We start from the raw sequence: 16,955 nt of genomic DNA, 5'->3' as shown, positions 1-16,955 counted from the left end.
CTTTGCCTTTAAGGAGTTAGTAGTTTTAAGCTTTCTGATTTCAGAGAACGGTATAGCATTCATCTCTGGGAAACCCAATTAGTTCATAAATTAGGGACTTTTGCATGTTCTTTTTCATTATGGATAGCATGCTGGAGCATAAGGAAGAGATGCTATAAAAAAAAAAACTGATGGGTTTTAAGATTCTACTTTTACCATTAGTCAAACTTTCATTAATTGTTGAATTTTTAATGCAAAAAATTACCTGCCAAAATTTCGGTGTTTCGTGCAGCTATTGTTTTAACTTTTATTATTCCTGATTCAGCAGCCTGCAAGAATAAAAATAATTAGAACATAAAACTTACTAATGACATGAATTATCTAGGGAAAAGAAATCATGTATGATAAAATCTCAAGCACAGAGTCAGTCACTACTATCTTTTTTATTTTACAAACTTCAGATACTGAAGTCTAGTAGTGAAACATAGACTAAATGTAATAAAGTATGATTAACTTGATTATTCTCACACAAACTCTGCATTGCAAAAGCATGTTGCCTTTCTATGCCTTCAGTTGCATCTCGCATTTAAATCTTCAGAAAATAAAAAACAATAAAATCAAAGACTAGTGAAAAAAAATAGGTTTCTCTTTCCCATTTCACACTTCTCTCTCAACCATAAAAAAAAAAAATTATAAAACACTGCAAACTCAAGTAAAACTGCTTTGAATTAGAAGAGAATAAATAACCAAGAACCCTGTCATTACTTTTAGATTGTGCTTTTTTAAAACACTCAGTTTTCATAAGGTGTCTAAATCATTTCAGGATAATTAAGCTGAGCTGGCAGTATTTGAAAGTCATACGGCATTTTATACTATGCCACAGGACTGTGCTGTCCAATATGGTAGCCACTGGCTACAGGTGACTAGGCTTCCCCAGTGGTGCAGAGGTGAAGAATCCACCTGCCAGTGCAGGAGACGAGAGTTCAATCCCAGGGTTGGAAGGATCCCCTGGAGAAGGAAATGGCAACCCAGTCCAGTATTCTTGCCTGGAAAATACAGGGGACAGGGGAGCCCGGCAGGCTACAGTCCATGGGGTCTCGAAGTCAGACACGACTTAGCAATTAAACATGCACATATGACTACTAAGCACTTTATATGTGGCTACTCGAATTGAGTTGTGTTAAGTATTATATATCATTAAAACTAAATGTTTCTTTTTACTTTTTAAATGCAATTTAAAATTACACACATGGACTGCATACGTTGCCCACATTATACTTCTACTGGACACTGCTAACATACAATATTGATATGCTGCTAAGTCGCTTCAGTTGTGTCTGACTCTGTGCAACCCCACAGACGGCAGCCCACCAGGCTCCCCCGTCCCTGGGATTCTCCAGGCAAGAACACTGGAGTGGGTTGCCATTTCCTTCTCCAATGCATGAAAGTGAAAAGTGAAAGTGAAGTTGCTCAGTTGTGTCCGACTTAGCGACCCCATGGACTGCAGCCTACCAGGCTCCTCCGTCCATGGGATTTTCCAGGCAAGAGTACTGGAGTGGGGTGCCATTGCCTTCTCTGTCCATTATAGAAACTCAGGACATTTTTACTATTAAGAAGCATGCCTATTTTATACTTGAACTGGTGACTATACCTCCAAAAATAATACCAAGTATTCATATATTATATTAAAGTTTTCCTATTAATTTGCTTGCTACTTGTTCATTTATTGTTATCTCTTAATGTTTACTAAAGGACAAGTAGTAGAAGGCACTAAAGTTTTTTAAATAATTATGGAAGAACTCAGTGTCCTATAGGTTATTAGGTTGAGGAGCAGTGGGTTGATGCATAAAATAAACGACACATTGTAGGCTATACAATGTATACCTTTGTCGTTTTGTGGAATTCCAAGCACTTGAAGTCCTTGTCTGTGATTAGAGAATTTCCAACTTCACTGTTAGCAGAGACAGTAGTAATGGTCTCAGTGGCAATGAGTTTTGCAGTGGTTCTTAGCTGTTCAGCCTCCTCTCAGTCCTGTACTTTCTAAGGTTGGCTTCATCCAGTCTTCTACCAATTCTACAAGCCCCTCAATGTTCTATCAGTAAACTTCATTTCCACTTACATCAGCCCAAGTTAGTTTCCACTGCTTACAACTAAGAAGCCTAATGGATATCTAGGGCTTTAAGAAACTTTAAGAAATGGAAATGTTCCGAATTAAATGTACATGGCTACTAGCAGAAAAATGTAGTCAAAATAAATGACTTCATGGAAAGATTATTGATTTTCTGATTATCTAGGGGCAGTGTATATTCGAACACCAGACGCTTTAAAAAAAATCACGATGCCCAGGTTGCAACCCATTCCAAAGATTACATCAGAATGACTGCCAGTGGGAGTCACGCACTGGCATTTTTTAAAATCTTCAGGTGATTCCAACATGGGGCAAAATTTAAGAGGCTACTGTAATAATATAAGCAAAAGATGATGGTGGATAGGCCTGAGGTGATAATGACTGAGATGATAAGGAGTGATCAGATTCTGGATCTAGTATGAAGATGCACAAACCAAACAAACCTACTACTATAAAAATTCAGTAACACTGAAATTATTATGTATACTTTGTTATATTCATACACCCCACTTTAAATGTCTTAAGTAATTTTCTTACTAAGTCAACTGAAATTAATCTATGGTCACTGAACTTTCTTCCACCAACATTTCAAATGTTCAAACTCTCTCCCTCCTTACTATGGCCCTCTGTACCATGCCTATGCTCAAATTCAGTATTTCATTCTTCTTCAATCAACAGATATCAAAATAAATCATCATAAATCCAATGTAATCTGTTCTAACTTTCTGAATTCCAGTCAGTTTCCAAAATCAGTCCTGTAGCATACTGGATGCTACATGTCAGTAACGGATTTCAGATTTGCCAGACACTATTTTGATCTCCTCAAATAAATAAGAACTAACCCATGTATGAATCATAAACAAGTATAACTAAATTATAAGTATAATATATGTTTAACAAATATTTTTATACATCCATATGATAAGGAAAACAATGAGTGTTTTTTCCTTAGTTCCAAAGTAACAAGTGTTTTAAAAGGTATATAAACTCAAGAAATCATCAAAAGGACTGTTTATTAACTCAGATGTAATAGGACCTATCTCACAGCTCCTAATTTTTTTCATCCAACTTTTTATTGTGAAACTTTGAAACTGTACCACCACCCTACTCTCATTGGCACCCTGTGCTGCTAAAAAGTTTCATTACCAATGTTTACTGACAACACTTGTATATCACGGCCCCCTCACCTCATGCACGGCTACTTCAAACCTCAGCCTAGTGGACATCTTCAAGAGTGCCCTGTATAAATGAAAGTATTCACACTCAGATTTCCTTCTATTTATCAAAGATTGTCTGTGTGAAGAAGAATCTTTAACTTCTTGCTTTAAAAGAAACCCCTACTCTGATTAGACACTTATAGATTAGATACTTACATATCCATAGGGGAACTACTCAACTGTAAATATAGTTATTTTCCTGAATTGGTCCTCATTAAAAAAAAAAAAAATACAAAGTCCCAGTTCTGTAGAGTTTAATAGGGATGATACAGGTTATGGTGGGTAGTTTAAAATGTCTATTCCCCAAGGGCAATCTATGAATTGGGTAACAAAGCCAAAAGTATTAAATACACTACAGCATTTAATATTTGTTAATCTTAAAATTAATGCCTCTCAAGAAATATTTTTTTCTCTTTCACAAAATTCTTTGCTGACCCAAAGAGACACACCCACCAAGGACTCTGAATATAGAAGCCAATACTACAGAAAAGATAAGACAGAATGCTGAAATGCTGACTCCTCCTTTAAGACAACACAGAATATCCTTGGCCTGACTTCTCAGTAAACTCTTCCTGGGCAATCTCAATCCTATGGTTTCAGTTACTTTCTAAATACTGAAGAATCCTAAATTATATTCCTGTTCCTTAACTATCTTCTTGGAGAAGGCAATGGCACCCCACTCCAGTACTCTTGCCTGGAAAATCCCATGGACGGAGGAGCCTGGTAGGCTGCAGTCCAGGAGGTCGCTGGGAGTCGGACACAACTGAGCAACTTCACTTTCATGTCTCACTTTCATGCGTTGGAGAAGGAAATGGCAACCCATTCCAGTGTTCTTGCCTGGAGAATCCCAGGGACGGGGGAGCTTGGTGGGCTGCCATCTATGGGGTCGCACAGAGTCGGACACGACTGAAGCGACTTAGCAGCAGCAGCAGCAACCATCTTCTAAACTATAGGATTTATTACCCTATATTTTTAAAAGGCACCTTAAATTCAAGATATTCAGAGATGTTATCACCACACACACATACCTCCAACTTCCACCCTAGCCTCAGAAAAGCCGGTTTCTTCTCCCTATAATCTGTTTTTGTGAACAGCAGCAGCAACCATGCAGTCACTGACTAGGTATGAGGTTTCTCCCTGATTCCACAAATACAATCAGGCACAAAGGCTGCGTAGTGAACACATCTTGTGCTTTTTTTCTTCTCAAATGTCATTTCTACACCTCAGTTCAAACTTCTTGTTATCAATCTAAAGTAAGAAATTTCTCCACTTAAAACCTTGTCCTCCATCCATCCTCAATTGTCTTGCTCTTCAATGGCCCCCCGAGTCCACGTCTAGTGGTGTCTCTGAAAACTGAATAGTGTAAGGACATCTTTCAAAAGGAAAAAGAAATAAGTCTCATGGACCTACCCAGTTGCTGACAAATTTAAGTAGGCATAAATATTAATAAATTATAAACTCCGTATTTTTATAACTCTTAAATTATAAAGCCAACAAATTCACAAATAAAGTGAACAGTAATTTAATGTGACAAATAATGCTTTGCTGAAATTAAACCACTGCTAACAACATGAAGATGGTGCAGGCGTCTCTGATTCTGGCACCAGGAGCAGTGACAGAAATAATTTCTTCCATAACTTGTTTTTCTATAGCAAGTATCAAAAAGTCCTTCCATCTCTGTGAGCCATCTATGGTTTGTACCTACGGTTTATTCTGTTTCTCCTATGACATGTCTGTTTCTCCAATCTAGCTGTAAGCCCTGTGAGGATAAAAAATCTATTTCATTCATCTCCCCATATTACTAATGCCTATCATTATGCAAACAGAGAATATATATATATATAAGCTAAGCTAAGTGAAGTTGCTCAGTCATGTCCGACTCTTTGCAACCCCATGGGCTGCAGCCTACCAGAATTCTCCATCCATGGGATTTTCCAGGCAAGAGTACTGGAGTGGGGTGCCATTTCCTTCTCCAGGGGATCTCCCAAACCCAGGGACTGAACCCGGGTCTCCGGCATTGTAGGCAGACGCTTTACCAACTGAGCCACCAAGGAAGCCTGAGGATATATATATAAACATTTATAAATAAGCAAAGGAAAAGTTCTAAACAGAGGGAGGGACTTTACTGTCCTCTCATTGAAAAATGCAGAGGAAATTTGATCCAGACAGTCAAATCACCATCATAACTATAGCTTCACTTCTCTGCCATCCTCTTGGTTCTGTCTGTTCCATGAGGAGGTTCATCCTCAGGCCACTCCAAAACTTGGCAATAAAATTAGTTCCAGCCATTCTATACCTCACAACTTCATATGACACTACCCAGAAAGAGAGAAAAGATCTCTTCAAGCAGCACTTGAGGAACAGAAGGGAGCTTTCCCTTCCCAGGAGCACACACTGGCACTGGGTGTGGCTGTGTGGGCAGAAACCGAAGTGTGGGTATGGAGGTTAAATCAGGTCAAACTACTCAAGGTATCCTGGAGCACGGAACGAGATTAATTCATCTGAATGCAAAGAGTTGAAAATGAAGGATAAGTGCAGCCTATCACTGAAGAAAGCAAGAGGGAATGAATGCTAGGAAGGGAATCAGCAAATGTCCACTTCTGGAACTCCAGACAAGTTTACGATAATAATAGTAACAATAATACTGCTTTTCTTCACCAAACCCTCTATGTTGTATTTTAAAAAACAAAACAAAAACCATACTTATTTTTTTTTAATATTTATGAAAGAAGAGTCTTGAAATTAGAACAAATTCACCAAAGGCCCAAATTAATTATTCACAGGATATAGCATGAAATAAGAGTTAAAGAAGAAATGTAAAATTCAAGTTAATCGCAACTTAAGGAGAATAATGCACTCAAGAGACTAGGGAGGTATGAAGCTGCCTTGCAAACTTAGGAGTTCAGAACTCAGGTAAAATCAAAAGACCTAAAGTCAAGTCCTCACTTAGGAATACCTAATAGATCTAGAACAGTCCCTAGAGGACAATATGCTTATAAAACAATTACTACACTGAAATCAATAAGATTTTCTTCTGTAACATGTAATTAGTCTAAAATCTCAAAGCTCTGAAAAATATATACCTATATGGAATCCCATTCAAAAACCTCTGGGCTAAAAAATAAAGACAAAACAAAAAACTCTAGCTTCTAGCAAACAAATTTTCCTTAACATACCAAATGCAAGACCGAAATGCAAATTACATGTGGATAGCTAACAGTATGTGAACCGTGAACTTCCAGATGCTCAAGCTGGATTTAGAAAAGGCAGAGGAACCAGAGTTTGGATTACCAACATCTGCTGGATCGAAAAAGCAAGAGAGTTTCAGAATAACATCTACTTTTGCTTTACTGACTACATCAAAGCGTTTGACTGTGTGGATCACAACAAACTGTGGAAAATTCTTAAAAGACCTGGGAACACCAGACCACCTGTCCTGCCTCCTGAGTAATCTGTATGCAGGTCAAGAAGCAACAGTTAGAACCAGACACAGAACAACAGACTGGTTCCAAATAGGAAAAGGAGTACGTCAAGGCTGTATATTGTCACCCTGCTTATTTAACTTATATGCAGAGTACATCATGAGAAACGCTGGTGTGGATGAAGCACAAGCTGGAATCAAGATTGCTGGGAGAAATATCAATCACCTCAGATATGCAGATGACACCACCCTATGGCAGAAAGCAAAGAACTAAAGAGCCTCTTAATGAAAGTGAAAGAGGAGAGTGAAAAAGTTGGCTTAAAACTCAACATTCAGAAAACTAAGCTCATGGCATCTGGTTCCATCCTGGTCCCATCACATGGCAAATAGATGGGGAAACAGCGGAAACAGTGAGAGACTTTATTTTGGGAGACCAAAACCACTGCAGATGGTGACTGCAGCCATGAAATTAAAAGATGCTTACTCCTTGGAAGAAAAGCTATGACCAACCTTGACAGCATTATTAAAAAGCAGAGACATGACTTTGCCAACAAAGGTCTGTCTAGTCAAGCCTATGGTTTTCCCAGTGGTCATGTATGGATGTGAGAGTTGGACTATAAAGAAAGCTGAGCATCAAAGAATTGATGCTTCTGAACAGTGGTGTTGGAAAGACTCTTGAGAGTCTCTTGGACTGCAAGGAGATCCAACCAGTCCATTCTAAAGGAAATCAGTCCTGAATATCCACTGGAAGGACTGATGCTGAAGCTGAAACTCCAATACTTTGGCCACCTCATGTGAAGAACCAACTCATCTGAAAAGACCCTGATGCTGGGAAAAACTGAAGGTGGGAGGAGAAGGGGACGAGAGAGAATGAGATGGCTGGATGGCATCACTGACTCAATGGACATGAGTCTGCGTGAACTCCAGGAGTTGGTGATGGACAGGAAGGCCTGGCGTGCTGCAGTCCATGGGTCGCAAAGAGTCGGGCACGACTGAGCAACTGAACTGAACTGAAATATATGGTATGCCTATATATACAGTATTCCTCTTCTTCTTCTTTAAAAATTTAATCTCCAACAAGTATCTAATCAGTACCTCTCAGATGTACAAATGCTTTGAACTATGACAGACAGAGGAGAAGGCAACGGCACCCCATTCCAGTACTCTTGCCTGGAAAATCCCATGGACAGAGAAGCCTGGTAGGCTGCTGTCCACGGAGTCACGACGAGTTGGACACGACTGAAGCAACTTAGCAGCAGCAGCAGCATGACAGACAGAAGAATAAACAAGATGCAAAACTGACAGTCCTTAAGGAGCTATTTAGAAAAGAAAATACCATAGCAAAAGGTAAAAACATAAGAGTTATAAAGAAATAACATAAAATAAGTTTCGATGAAGGTTAAGAAAACATATCAGCTTGAAAAGCCTGGGCAGGAGCTGCAACTATTCCTGACCAGCAACCAGCTAGTACATGGCACACAGCAGGTTTTCAAAAATTACTTTATGAACAAATGAAAGAATAAAGGAATGAGTGAATGAGGGATGAAATGAGAATATTATCCCTAAAGCTGGTTCATTCATGTAACAAATGAACAAGCAACATGGGTTAAATTAAGGGTAGGATTTTAACTTTTAAAAGATGGAAGGAGATGATTTTAGGCCAGCAAAAGGGGAAAAAAGCTACCAAAAGCCACATCATGGAAGAGGGAAGGAGCAGGGCATATTTGGAAAATGAAGAGCAAGCAAAAGAGTTTGGCTTAAATATAAAGGGATTTGAGGAAAAGTTGAGGGTGATGAAGGAAGGATGAGAAAATCAAGAAGGTCTTAAATGTTATACTGAGGTGTTCTGTATGTACAAAGTAGCCGTCGAGGATTTCTGAGTTGTTTAAGTACATTAATCTGGTGGTAACATACAGGATGGTCTTTTGTGCATACCAAATGCATACCAAAGGCCAGGCATAAGACTGAACACCTGGAAGCTAGACTAATAGCTAAAACAACACAAAAGAGGAGAGATACATTAGAAATTACAAAAGTGGAAGAAACATCTGACAACGGATACAGCATAAAGAGAGCTGAGGGAGAGAAGACAGCCAAATATAACTAGAGTAAGCAAGAATAATAAATTCCACTAACAAAACAAGTGAAATGTGGGGATAGGACAAGTTTTAAGAAAAATAAGTTCAATTACCAGAAGTTCTATCTGAAGTATGTGAAAGATACTCCGGTAGACATGTTTAACAACTTCTTGGCCAGAGACATTATTAATACTCTTTTGCTACCTGAATGTTATTGACCAAGTGTTTCAATATTCACTTACATAACAAACCGCCAGTTACAGGTATTAGGTTCTGCAAAAATCCCCTGATCAATAATGCATTAACAGACAGTTGGAAGCACAGGTCTAAGTTCAGTAAAGACAGCAGAGGTAACGAAGCAGATGTAGGAGTCATCAGCACTGAAGTAAGGCCAGAAACAACGGGAGTAGATGCAAGTGCAAAAGAGATGAACACAGGTCCAGAAGATGTCTCCAGACAGAACTTGGGATACACTTATATGTAAAGAAAAAGAGAAGGAATACTGAGAGAGGAAGGAGAAATAGGAAAGTAGAATGTTACAAAAGTCAAAACAAGAAGGACAAACGGCAACAAATGATGAAGCAAGACAGATACATGGGAAAGATGATAAAAACAAGTATGCTTTAAAGACTGCAACATGATGAGAGGAAGATGTAAGAAATGGATGCACATGGATTCATGTCCCAGTTCTTTCACTTCCTAGCTTCACTACCCTTTGTAGGGCTTCTCTGGTGGCTCAGACATTTAAGAATCTGCCTGCAATGCAGGAGACCACGGATCAATCCCTGGGTCAGGAAGATCCCTTGGAAAAGGAAATGGCAATCCACTCCAATGTTCTTGCCTAGAGAATTCCATGGACAGAGGAGCCTGGCAGGCTACAGTCCATAGGGTCGCAGGAATTGGACACGACTGAGTGACTGATACGCACGCATACCTTTTGCACACTGACCTTTCCAAGCCATAGTTTCCCTATACCTGTAAAACTGAAATGCCATGTTGCAATAGAGTCCATGGATGCAACACTACTAGAAAGACAATATTTTATTCAACTCTGAGTTAACTTAAAGAAGATAAAGGCGGTTTTTCATTGATTTTTGTACTTCCTGCCATGCTTTACACTTTAGAAACCAACTTCTATTAAATTTTAAGAGTAATAACAAAACTTTCTATTTTGTACATGGTTGAAAATAAACTTCCCTGGTGGCTCATACGGTAATGAACATGCCTGCAATGCAGGAGATTCAGGTTCAATCCCTGGGTAGGAAAGATCCCCTGGAGAAGGGCAGGGCAACCCATTACAGTATTCTTGCCTGGAGAATTCCATGAACAGAGGAGCCTGGCAGACTCCAGTCCATGGGGTCACAAAGAGTCTTACTACTACTGCTGCTGCTAAGTTGCTTCAGTCATGTCCGACTCTGTGCGACCCCATGGACGGCAGCCCACCAGGCTCCCCTGTCCTTGGGATTCTCCAGGCAAGAACACTGGAGTGGGCTGCCATTTCCTTCTCCAGTGCATGAAAGTGAAGAGTGAAAGTGAAGTCGCTCAGTCGTGTCTGACTCTTCTCGACCCCACGGACTGCAGCCTACCAGGCCCCTCCGTCCATGGGATTTTCCAGGCAAGAGTACTGGAGTGGGGTGCCAATGCCTTCTCCGACTTAGTAGTCTAACTACTACTAAGTAAGTAAGTGAAAGTCATTCAGTTCTGTCCAACTCTTTGCAACCCCATGGACCACGGAATTCTCCAGGCCAGAATACTGGACTGGGTAGCCTTTCTCTTCCCCAGGGGAACTTCCCAACCCAGGGATCAAACCCAGGTCTCCCACATTGTAGGTGTATTCTTTACCAAATGAGCCACAAGGGAAGCCCCCAAATACTACTACTATATAAAAGAAAAAAAAAGAAAATATTTCCATTTTTGGAGACTGTCTTCCTTTTTGGTTTATTAGCCTCAAACACTGTCTTTTATGTCTTCCACATCACCAAAGCCTAGTGCTAACAATATAATACATTGTTTTCTGACTAAACTATGTTTTCATTGACCTTGGCTCTCTATTCAATTTCATGAAAGCAAAAATAGAATTGTCAAAATCTTAGTTAAAAAAAAATAAGCTATACACTTTACACTTTAACAATAAATTTCATTGGTTATGGTACTAACTTTCATAAATAAATAAAACATGTCATGGACTAATCAAAAGCTTTTTAAAAACTTTCATTATAAAACACTCTTGGAATATTGTAATAAGCTTGTAAAATTTTCCTAGATGTCTTAGTGAAAATGTTACTGCTTATACTACTCTCAAAGTTAGCATCTAAAATATTTATCAGAAAAAAAATAATTTAGTAGACCCTAGGAGTTTAATGTGCCTTTCCTGGAATAAAGTCAATAGGAGCATAAAAAGAAAACAGCAGAGTCAAAAATCAAAGATCACTAGCATGTCTGCACAACTATACAGAATTGTATTATAAAGGAAAGTCTTGAGTAAATGATTTATAACTCCCTACCACACTTGTCACACTGTTCTGAGTAGTGAAAATACTTTTGAAAATAAATTAAGAAAACTAAATAAAACATGGACTTATTCTTCATGCTAATGAGAAGAACACAACTGGTTGCACCATAAACAAATTTCTCTGACCTATGTCAACAGGAAAAAAACTATAGTATGATGTAAGATATTAAAGGAAAACAGTTAAGCATGTAAGCATCATCTAGCCCTCATTATTCACTGTCATAAGGTCCTGAAAATAAGATCTTCACCTTATCAGAAAAGCCAACTGACTTGGGCCTCAGTCCCCAAACAGCTGGTTAAAAAGAGAATCCTGTCATGGTAAGTAGAGGGCATCTCTTTCACCAAAGGGCCCCACTCAGCCAATTAATGCATACAAACACCAGACACTGAGGAACTTTGCCACAACAACCTTTGGTTTTTTAGGCAAAAATCCCCTACCAAACAAAACTTAAATGTACAAGAAGCACAAAGTACATAACCTGGGAAGACTACTTGTATTTTATTATATACTCCTTCACTGCTTCCACTTCATTTAAAAAGAGAGAGACAAAAATCCATCCAAAATCCTAATTGTGACCATCTTAAGTCAATGACCTTCATTCCCTTTCCTCTTCTGTCACCCACTTCCTGGATTTCATTACCCTTTAGTGCAGCACTACTTAGCAATCTGAAACCCAATAGCCCCTTTTGTCCCTTCTGTCTTTATCCTTCTAGCTCTCTCACTCCCCAATGCCATTGCTCTTGAATTAAATTGGACCAATTCAATTAAATAGCTGCTAGTTCCTTAACCTTTCCATCTTCCAATCCAAGTTGTTTTGGATTGCCTTCTTTCAGAATCCAACCTAGATCTCACGATCCATCATCATTTCAACTACTTTTCCTGCCAAGACTCCGAAGTGTTCCAAGTCAACTTCTCCTCCCCTTCTACAACATGATCCACTACTCCCCTCAAACTTCCTACCCACCACTTCTTTCCCCACTAACTACTCCTAGCAACAAGCTTGTTTCCTATCTTACCAAGAATACAGAGGCCATAGGCCAAACTATCCCTCCACTATGTCCCTCATTCAAATTTATCACGTTCAAATCCATTTTTTTCTTCTTACCTTCCTCTATTAGAACATACTGTGTCCCTTCTCAGATTGAAAGCCAGTTCATACACTTAAGCACTTGACACTCCAGCTTTCTCAGGGACCTTGCTCTCACCAAGTACTTCCTTTCTCTCCCATACCCTTAACCTTAGTCATCCCAGCTGGCTCTTTCCCTTTTAATTATCTTTCTTTCAGAGTTCCTTCCTTAGCCCTGATATGTTCATTCTGTACACTCTTCCTGGACCATTTTTTCTATTCTTATGGTTTCTACTAACATGTTTAACTGATACTCCTAAATCTAAAATTGAGACCTCCTTGTTAAGAGCCAAACCACCAATTTCAAACACCTACTGATCAGTTCCACCTGGATGTTACACATCAGCTTAAAATAAATATTCATCACTACTCCTTTTTCCCAAAAACATTTCCTCCTCTTAATGATTTACAGTTTCCTAAGCCAGAAATCTGGGAGGCATCACAGATTGCTCTACCTCATAAAAAAGTCACTATGACCTGTTAATTTTACTTGCTAAATCTCTCTAATCCATACCCAGTCTTTCACCCACATCTACCACAATGCAAGCAACTTTCCGTCAACCCCTACTGTTACCTCAATGCAGACAATCATCCCTAAAATATCTGCTCTCTTTACTTCAGTCTCAATCCCCTCTAATTTTTCCCTCCAGTAATGTAAATATAAATTTGATCATATTACTATCTTAAAAAGCTTTAATGGCTCCCAATCACCTTCAGTATGAAATTTCTTTTACATGGGATACAAACATGCTATCTTCCTCTGCCTAGCATGACCTCCTTCTTCTGTTGACCGCTTTCTACTTATCCTATAAAGACTCAGCTTAAGAATTACAAACTCACTCTGACCACACTTCTAGGCTCAATTAGACTCCCCTCATTTGTTTCCACAGAGTAGTGCAAAGAGAAATGACCAAAAAGGTTTTATTCATTAAAAACATAAAACCTCAGAGTTTACAGCCTCTGAGGGCCACTGAATATCAATTACATAGAAGTGATTTTACAAAGCCTTAAAGTAGTTTTTAAGACAAAGTAGAAAAATGTATACAAATACAAAAATGTATACAAATAGTCCAGAACAAATTAGAGAATACACCTATGTTTAAAAAAAAGTTACACTGCTGAAACGTGAAAATCGTATTTAAGAAAAATGAGGGGAAAAGGACTATCGCTGTTATTATCTAATTACTCTCTACTATAAAATGACAATGAAATCATAGCCCTTATAAAAATAATTTAATATGCAAATTGTTTTATAAATGAAACCAAAATGGAAAAAACTATGTAGAATGTCCAAAGATAAGAAAAAAGTATCAGTAAGTAAGACATTATCCTTTATCAACACTCTTTTCTTCTGTTTTTCTAACAGATTTGAAATCTTAAAAAAATGCAGCTCATTATTAAAAAAGTAGAACCAATCACTATGGCTAAAAAGGTAAAAATTATTAAAGACTAAACAAAGAATGTCTCACGTCATTCTACCTTGTTTAAAAAGTAATGGCGAAAGGAGACAACCCTTCCAGAGTACATATGCAGTCATATCTGTATTAAGTTCCTAAGTAGGCTTCCACATAGGTCAAAATGACAATTTTTCAGGTAATGTTTGTGAAGACACCAGGAGAATGTTAACCAGCAAACCAGTATACAGATAGAAAAGCTTCTTATACCTAGAAAGGCTTTGCATTAGGGTCCACCAAACACACCTCCCCCACTGCTCCCCTCCAAAAATAAATAAATAACACTAAAAACTCACCAGTTCCCTTTAAGAACAAAAGCCAAATACGCATCCCTATCAAATTACCAGGGAAAAATGAATTCAACCAAAATATTTCTGGAAAGTCAAGCCTCGCTCCTAAAAAACCATCACCATTAGGCTAATTACTTCAGTCTTGTTTCACACTTGTGACACAAGTAAGGTTATTTTTCAATTCCTAAAGAACTGTCCTAAGGACAGGACTGAGTGATTGGACTGAACTGACTGAAGCTTATTAGAAGTGCCACAGGTTAAAGAGTCAAAGTTCTTGCATCCATGAAGCATGTACTGTATACAAAATTATGTATCAGAGATAATCACATCAAAAATTACTTTTGTGATAACCTCAGAGTAGGTGCAATTACTAAATACCTTTTTAGTCAAGGTTCAAGTAAAAAAGCTAATGAGATCTATTGAATCTAGGTTAGAAATGCACTGAGTTTCAGAACTTTGTAAATTACTGTGTGGAGCTCTGAATGCATTTTCCAATAGAAATAATGTAATAAATTGCAATTCAATCTCCAAAGCCCACAAAGGCCTATGATTACAGAGGAATCACTACTTCTGTATGTTATTATAAGAACTGGGAATGGCCAGTTCTATAAATTATTGTTAAAATTACAAAATAGGATTTGACATTTTTAAATGAGAGCATTTCCTTGTAATCAGAATAGCCTATTTCTGTAAAAATACTTAAAACAGCCATATTCTTTAAAACTCATATTTATAACTTTCAACAGATCACATAGAGAAAATAATGAAAATCGATATTAAAACAAACTATTAACTATCTGAAATAAAACTTGTCATAATATTCATCTTTCCAAAAGTGGCACATCTGGTTTTCATCATCGGGTAGGTAATATTTTCTTACTTTATTAAAAAATTACTAAATGGAGTTTGTTGGAGAATAATGAGACCAAAGTACATAAAAATTAAGGTTCCTAAGATTCCTAAAATTCAAACTTTATTGGGCAAGTTCTAACTATGAAATGGCCGGTATATACCAAACTATATTAAATAGGACTAAGTGTAAAATAACTGCTTTAACAGAACTATCTTATTTCAGAAATGGGAAAAGAAATTGAGTAGCATCTTTAAAAAGTTTAAGAGACATAAAATGACATCTTAAGAGAAAAAGTTAATAGTGACTAAAAGTTAATAATTTCAATTCAGGAAATACTCCGAGAATTTAACTTGTATATATTATTAACTTGAGCCTTTTTAATAATATGCTTTTCCCCCCGAAAGCTTTCTCATCATAATCTAATAAACCCATTCTTTAACTCTATTTTACATCTGAAAGAAAACTGAAGCTGAAAATGGTTAAGATGTCTCGCGAGCACTTAAGTTCAGGTGTATTCTATTTGACTCTAAGCCCAAACTTCTCAGTACATTGTTGCTCATAACAAGGCTTAACATGGTCATTGTGGCTCTTCACTGTTTGTCCTAAGTCAAGTGTTTCTGGATAATTCATTAGTACTTCATGATATTAATAAAGAGTTAAACTGCATGACACTTACCAAGCAGGAAAAAAAGCTACTTTCAATTGAGTGACATATACCAGAAAGCTGAGGAGCACACGTTGTACCACAACTATGATGATTAGTTTTTAGAAGCAACGAACCTAAATTTCTGAATCTGACTTAACCAATTTCGTGTTTGAAAAAGGCCAGAAAAGAGAAGGGTACCATACACTTAGCTGAATTTGCTGAATCGGCTTACTGCACGAACTTCGGTGCTAAATCTGGACAGAACAGTAGCGAAAATCAAAGCGCCTCAGACTTGCCAAAAGAAAATTATAAAACCGCTCGTGAAACAACCCACCAGTTCGCAAATCTGGAAACGTGAGGGCCAAAGGAGAATTAGACAGGACTGGAGGATGGGTCTGAAGGACTGGGTCTAAACAGGATCGGCTATTCTCACCGTGCTTTCTCCCGAAGTCGCCCGGAGCTTACCTCCTTGACCGGTGGGAATTTCTTCTTGCATTCCAGCGACAGTGCCCTCAAGTCGCTCTGCATATTCTCCAACAGCTTCTTAACCGCCTCGGGGCTGTTGGTGCCAGACATGATCCACCAAGCCCCGTGCCAATTTCTGAGAGGCGCAAACCAACTCTGGCACTTGTCAGTTCCTTGGGGCGACAGACAGCTCCCTTCAGGTGCCTCTGGCCCTAGGGCTGTTGGCCCCTAGGGCTCCACGGGGGCTCGGCCCGGCCTGGGCAGCGAGCCCGAGAGCCCCCCGCGGCCTCCTCGCAACTGCCCCCGCTCTTATCCTAGGGGCCCCCGCAGTCGCCCCGCCCTGCTACGCTCCGCCGGCTCTGGCGGAGAAGCCCACCAGGCGGGCAGGTCCCTCCGGCTGACGCAGGCTCGGCTTACACCGGTTGTCACCAGCCAAGCTGGAGAGAAGCTTCAGCGCTGTTTGCCCAAGACCCCCAGACTCGCCGACGCCATTAGCCGACTCGCCCACAATTCCGAGCGCGGCCGGGACACGTCAGCTACACTTCCGGGCACCGCGGCCACCGCCTCCGCCGTGGCCAATCCGAGCGTGGAGCCGTAGGTAGGGCGTGGCAAAGGGCGTGGTCACGCTCGGGGCGGGCCCAGAACAGGGCTGGGGCGCTTACACGGGCCCAATTCCCAGCCTCGGAGTCGGCTTAGGGCACAGTTTGCCTCGAGGTTCGCTTGCTTTTTGGTGGCAGGTGTCTGAATAGTGCCCCTGATACTCCTTGTTGCGTCTGTGTTTGTGT

The 16,955-nt window shown here is 39.3% G+C and overlaps 1 protein-coding gene across 6 annotated transcripts in view; it reads right to left on the bottom strand.

The window, feature by feature from the left end:
* The window catches only part of MON2 (MON2 homolog, regulator of endosome-to-Golgi trafficking), a 112,832-nt gene extending 96,107 nt beyond the window's left edge, over positions 1–16,725 (bottom strand). For 3 of the 6 annotated variants that reach the window (XM_027542416.1, XM_027542419.1, XM_027542418.1), the window contains exons 1-2: positions 16,171–16,694; positions 245–308 (exon numbers count right to left, since the gene is read on the bottom strand). In XM_027542416.1, the coding sequence (XP_027398217.1) occupies positions 245–308; positions 16,171–16,281 (175 nt within the window). In that variant the 5' untranslated portion in view covers positions 16,282–16,694. Of the gene's footprint in view, positions 1–244; positions 309–16,170 lie in introns of those variants that run through there. The other 3 variants (XM_027542420.1, XM_027542421.1, XM_027542422.1) reach the window with 3 other exon arrangements.
* Between the last annotated feature and the right edge of the window lie 230 nt (positions 16,726–16,955).

This window comes from Bos indicus x Bos taurus, chromosome 5 (assembly GCF_003369695.1).
Source record: "Bos indicus x Bos taurus breed Angus x Brahman F1 hybrid chromosome 5, Bos_hybrid_MaternalHap_v2.0, whole genome shotgun sequence".
NCBI classification, from domain to species: Eukaryota; Metazoa; Chordata; class Mammalia; order Artiodactyla; family Bovidae; genus Bos; species Bos indicus x Bos taurus.
This window is presented reverse-complemented; position numbering and strand designations above follow the sequence as displayed.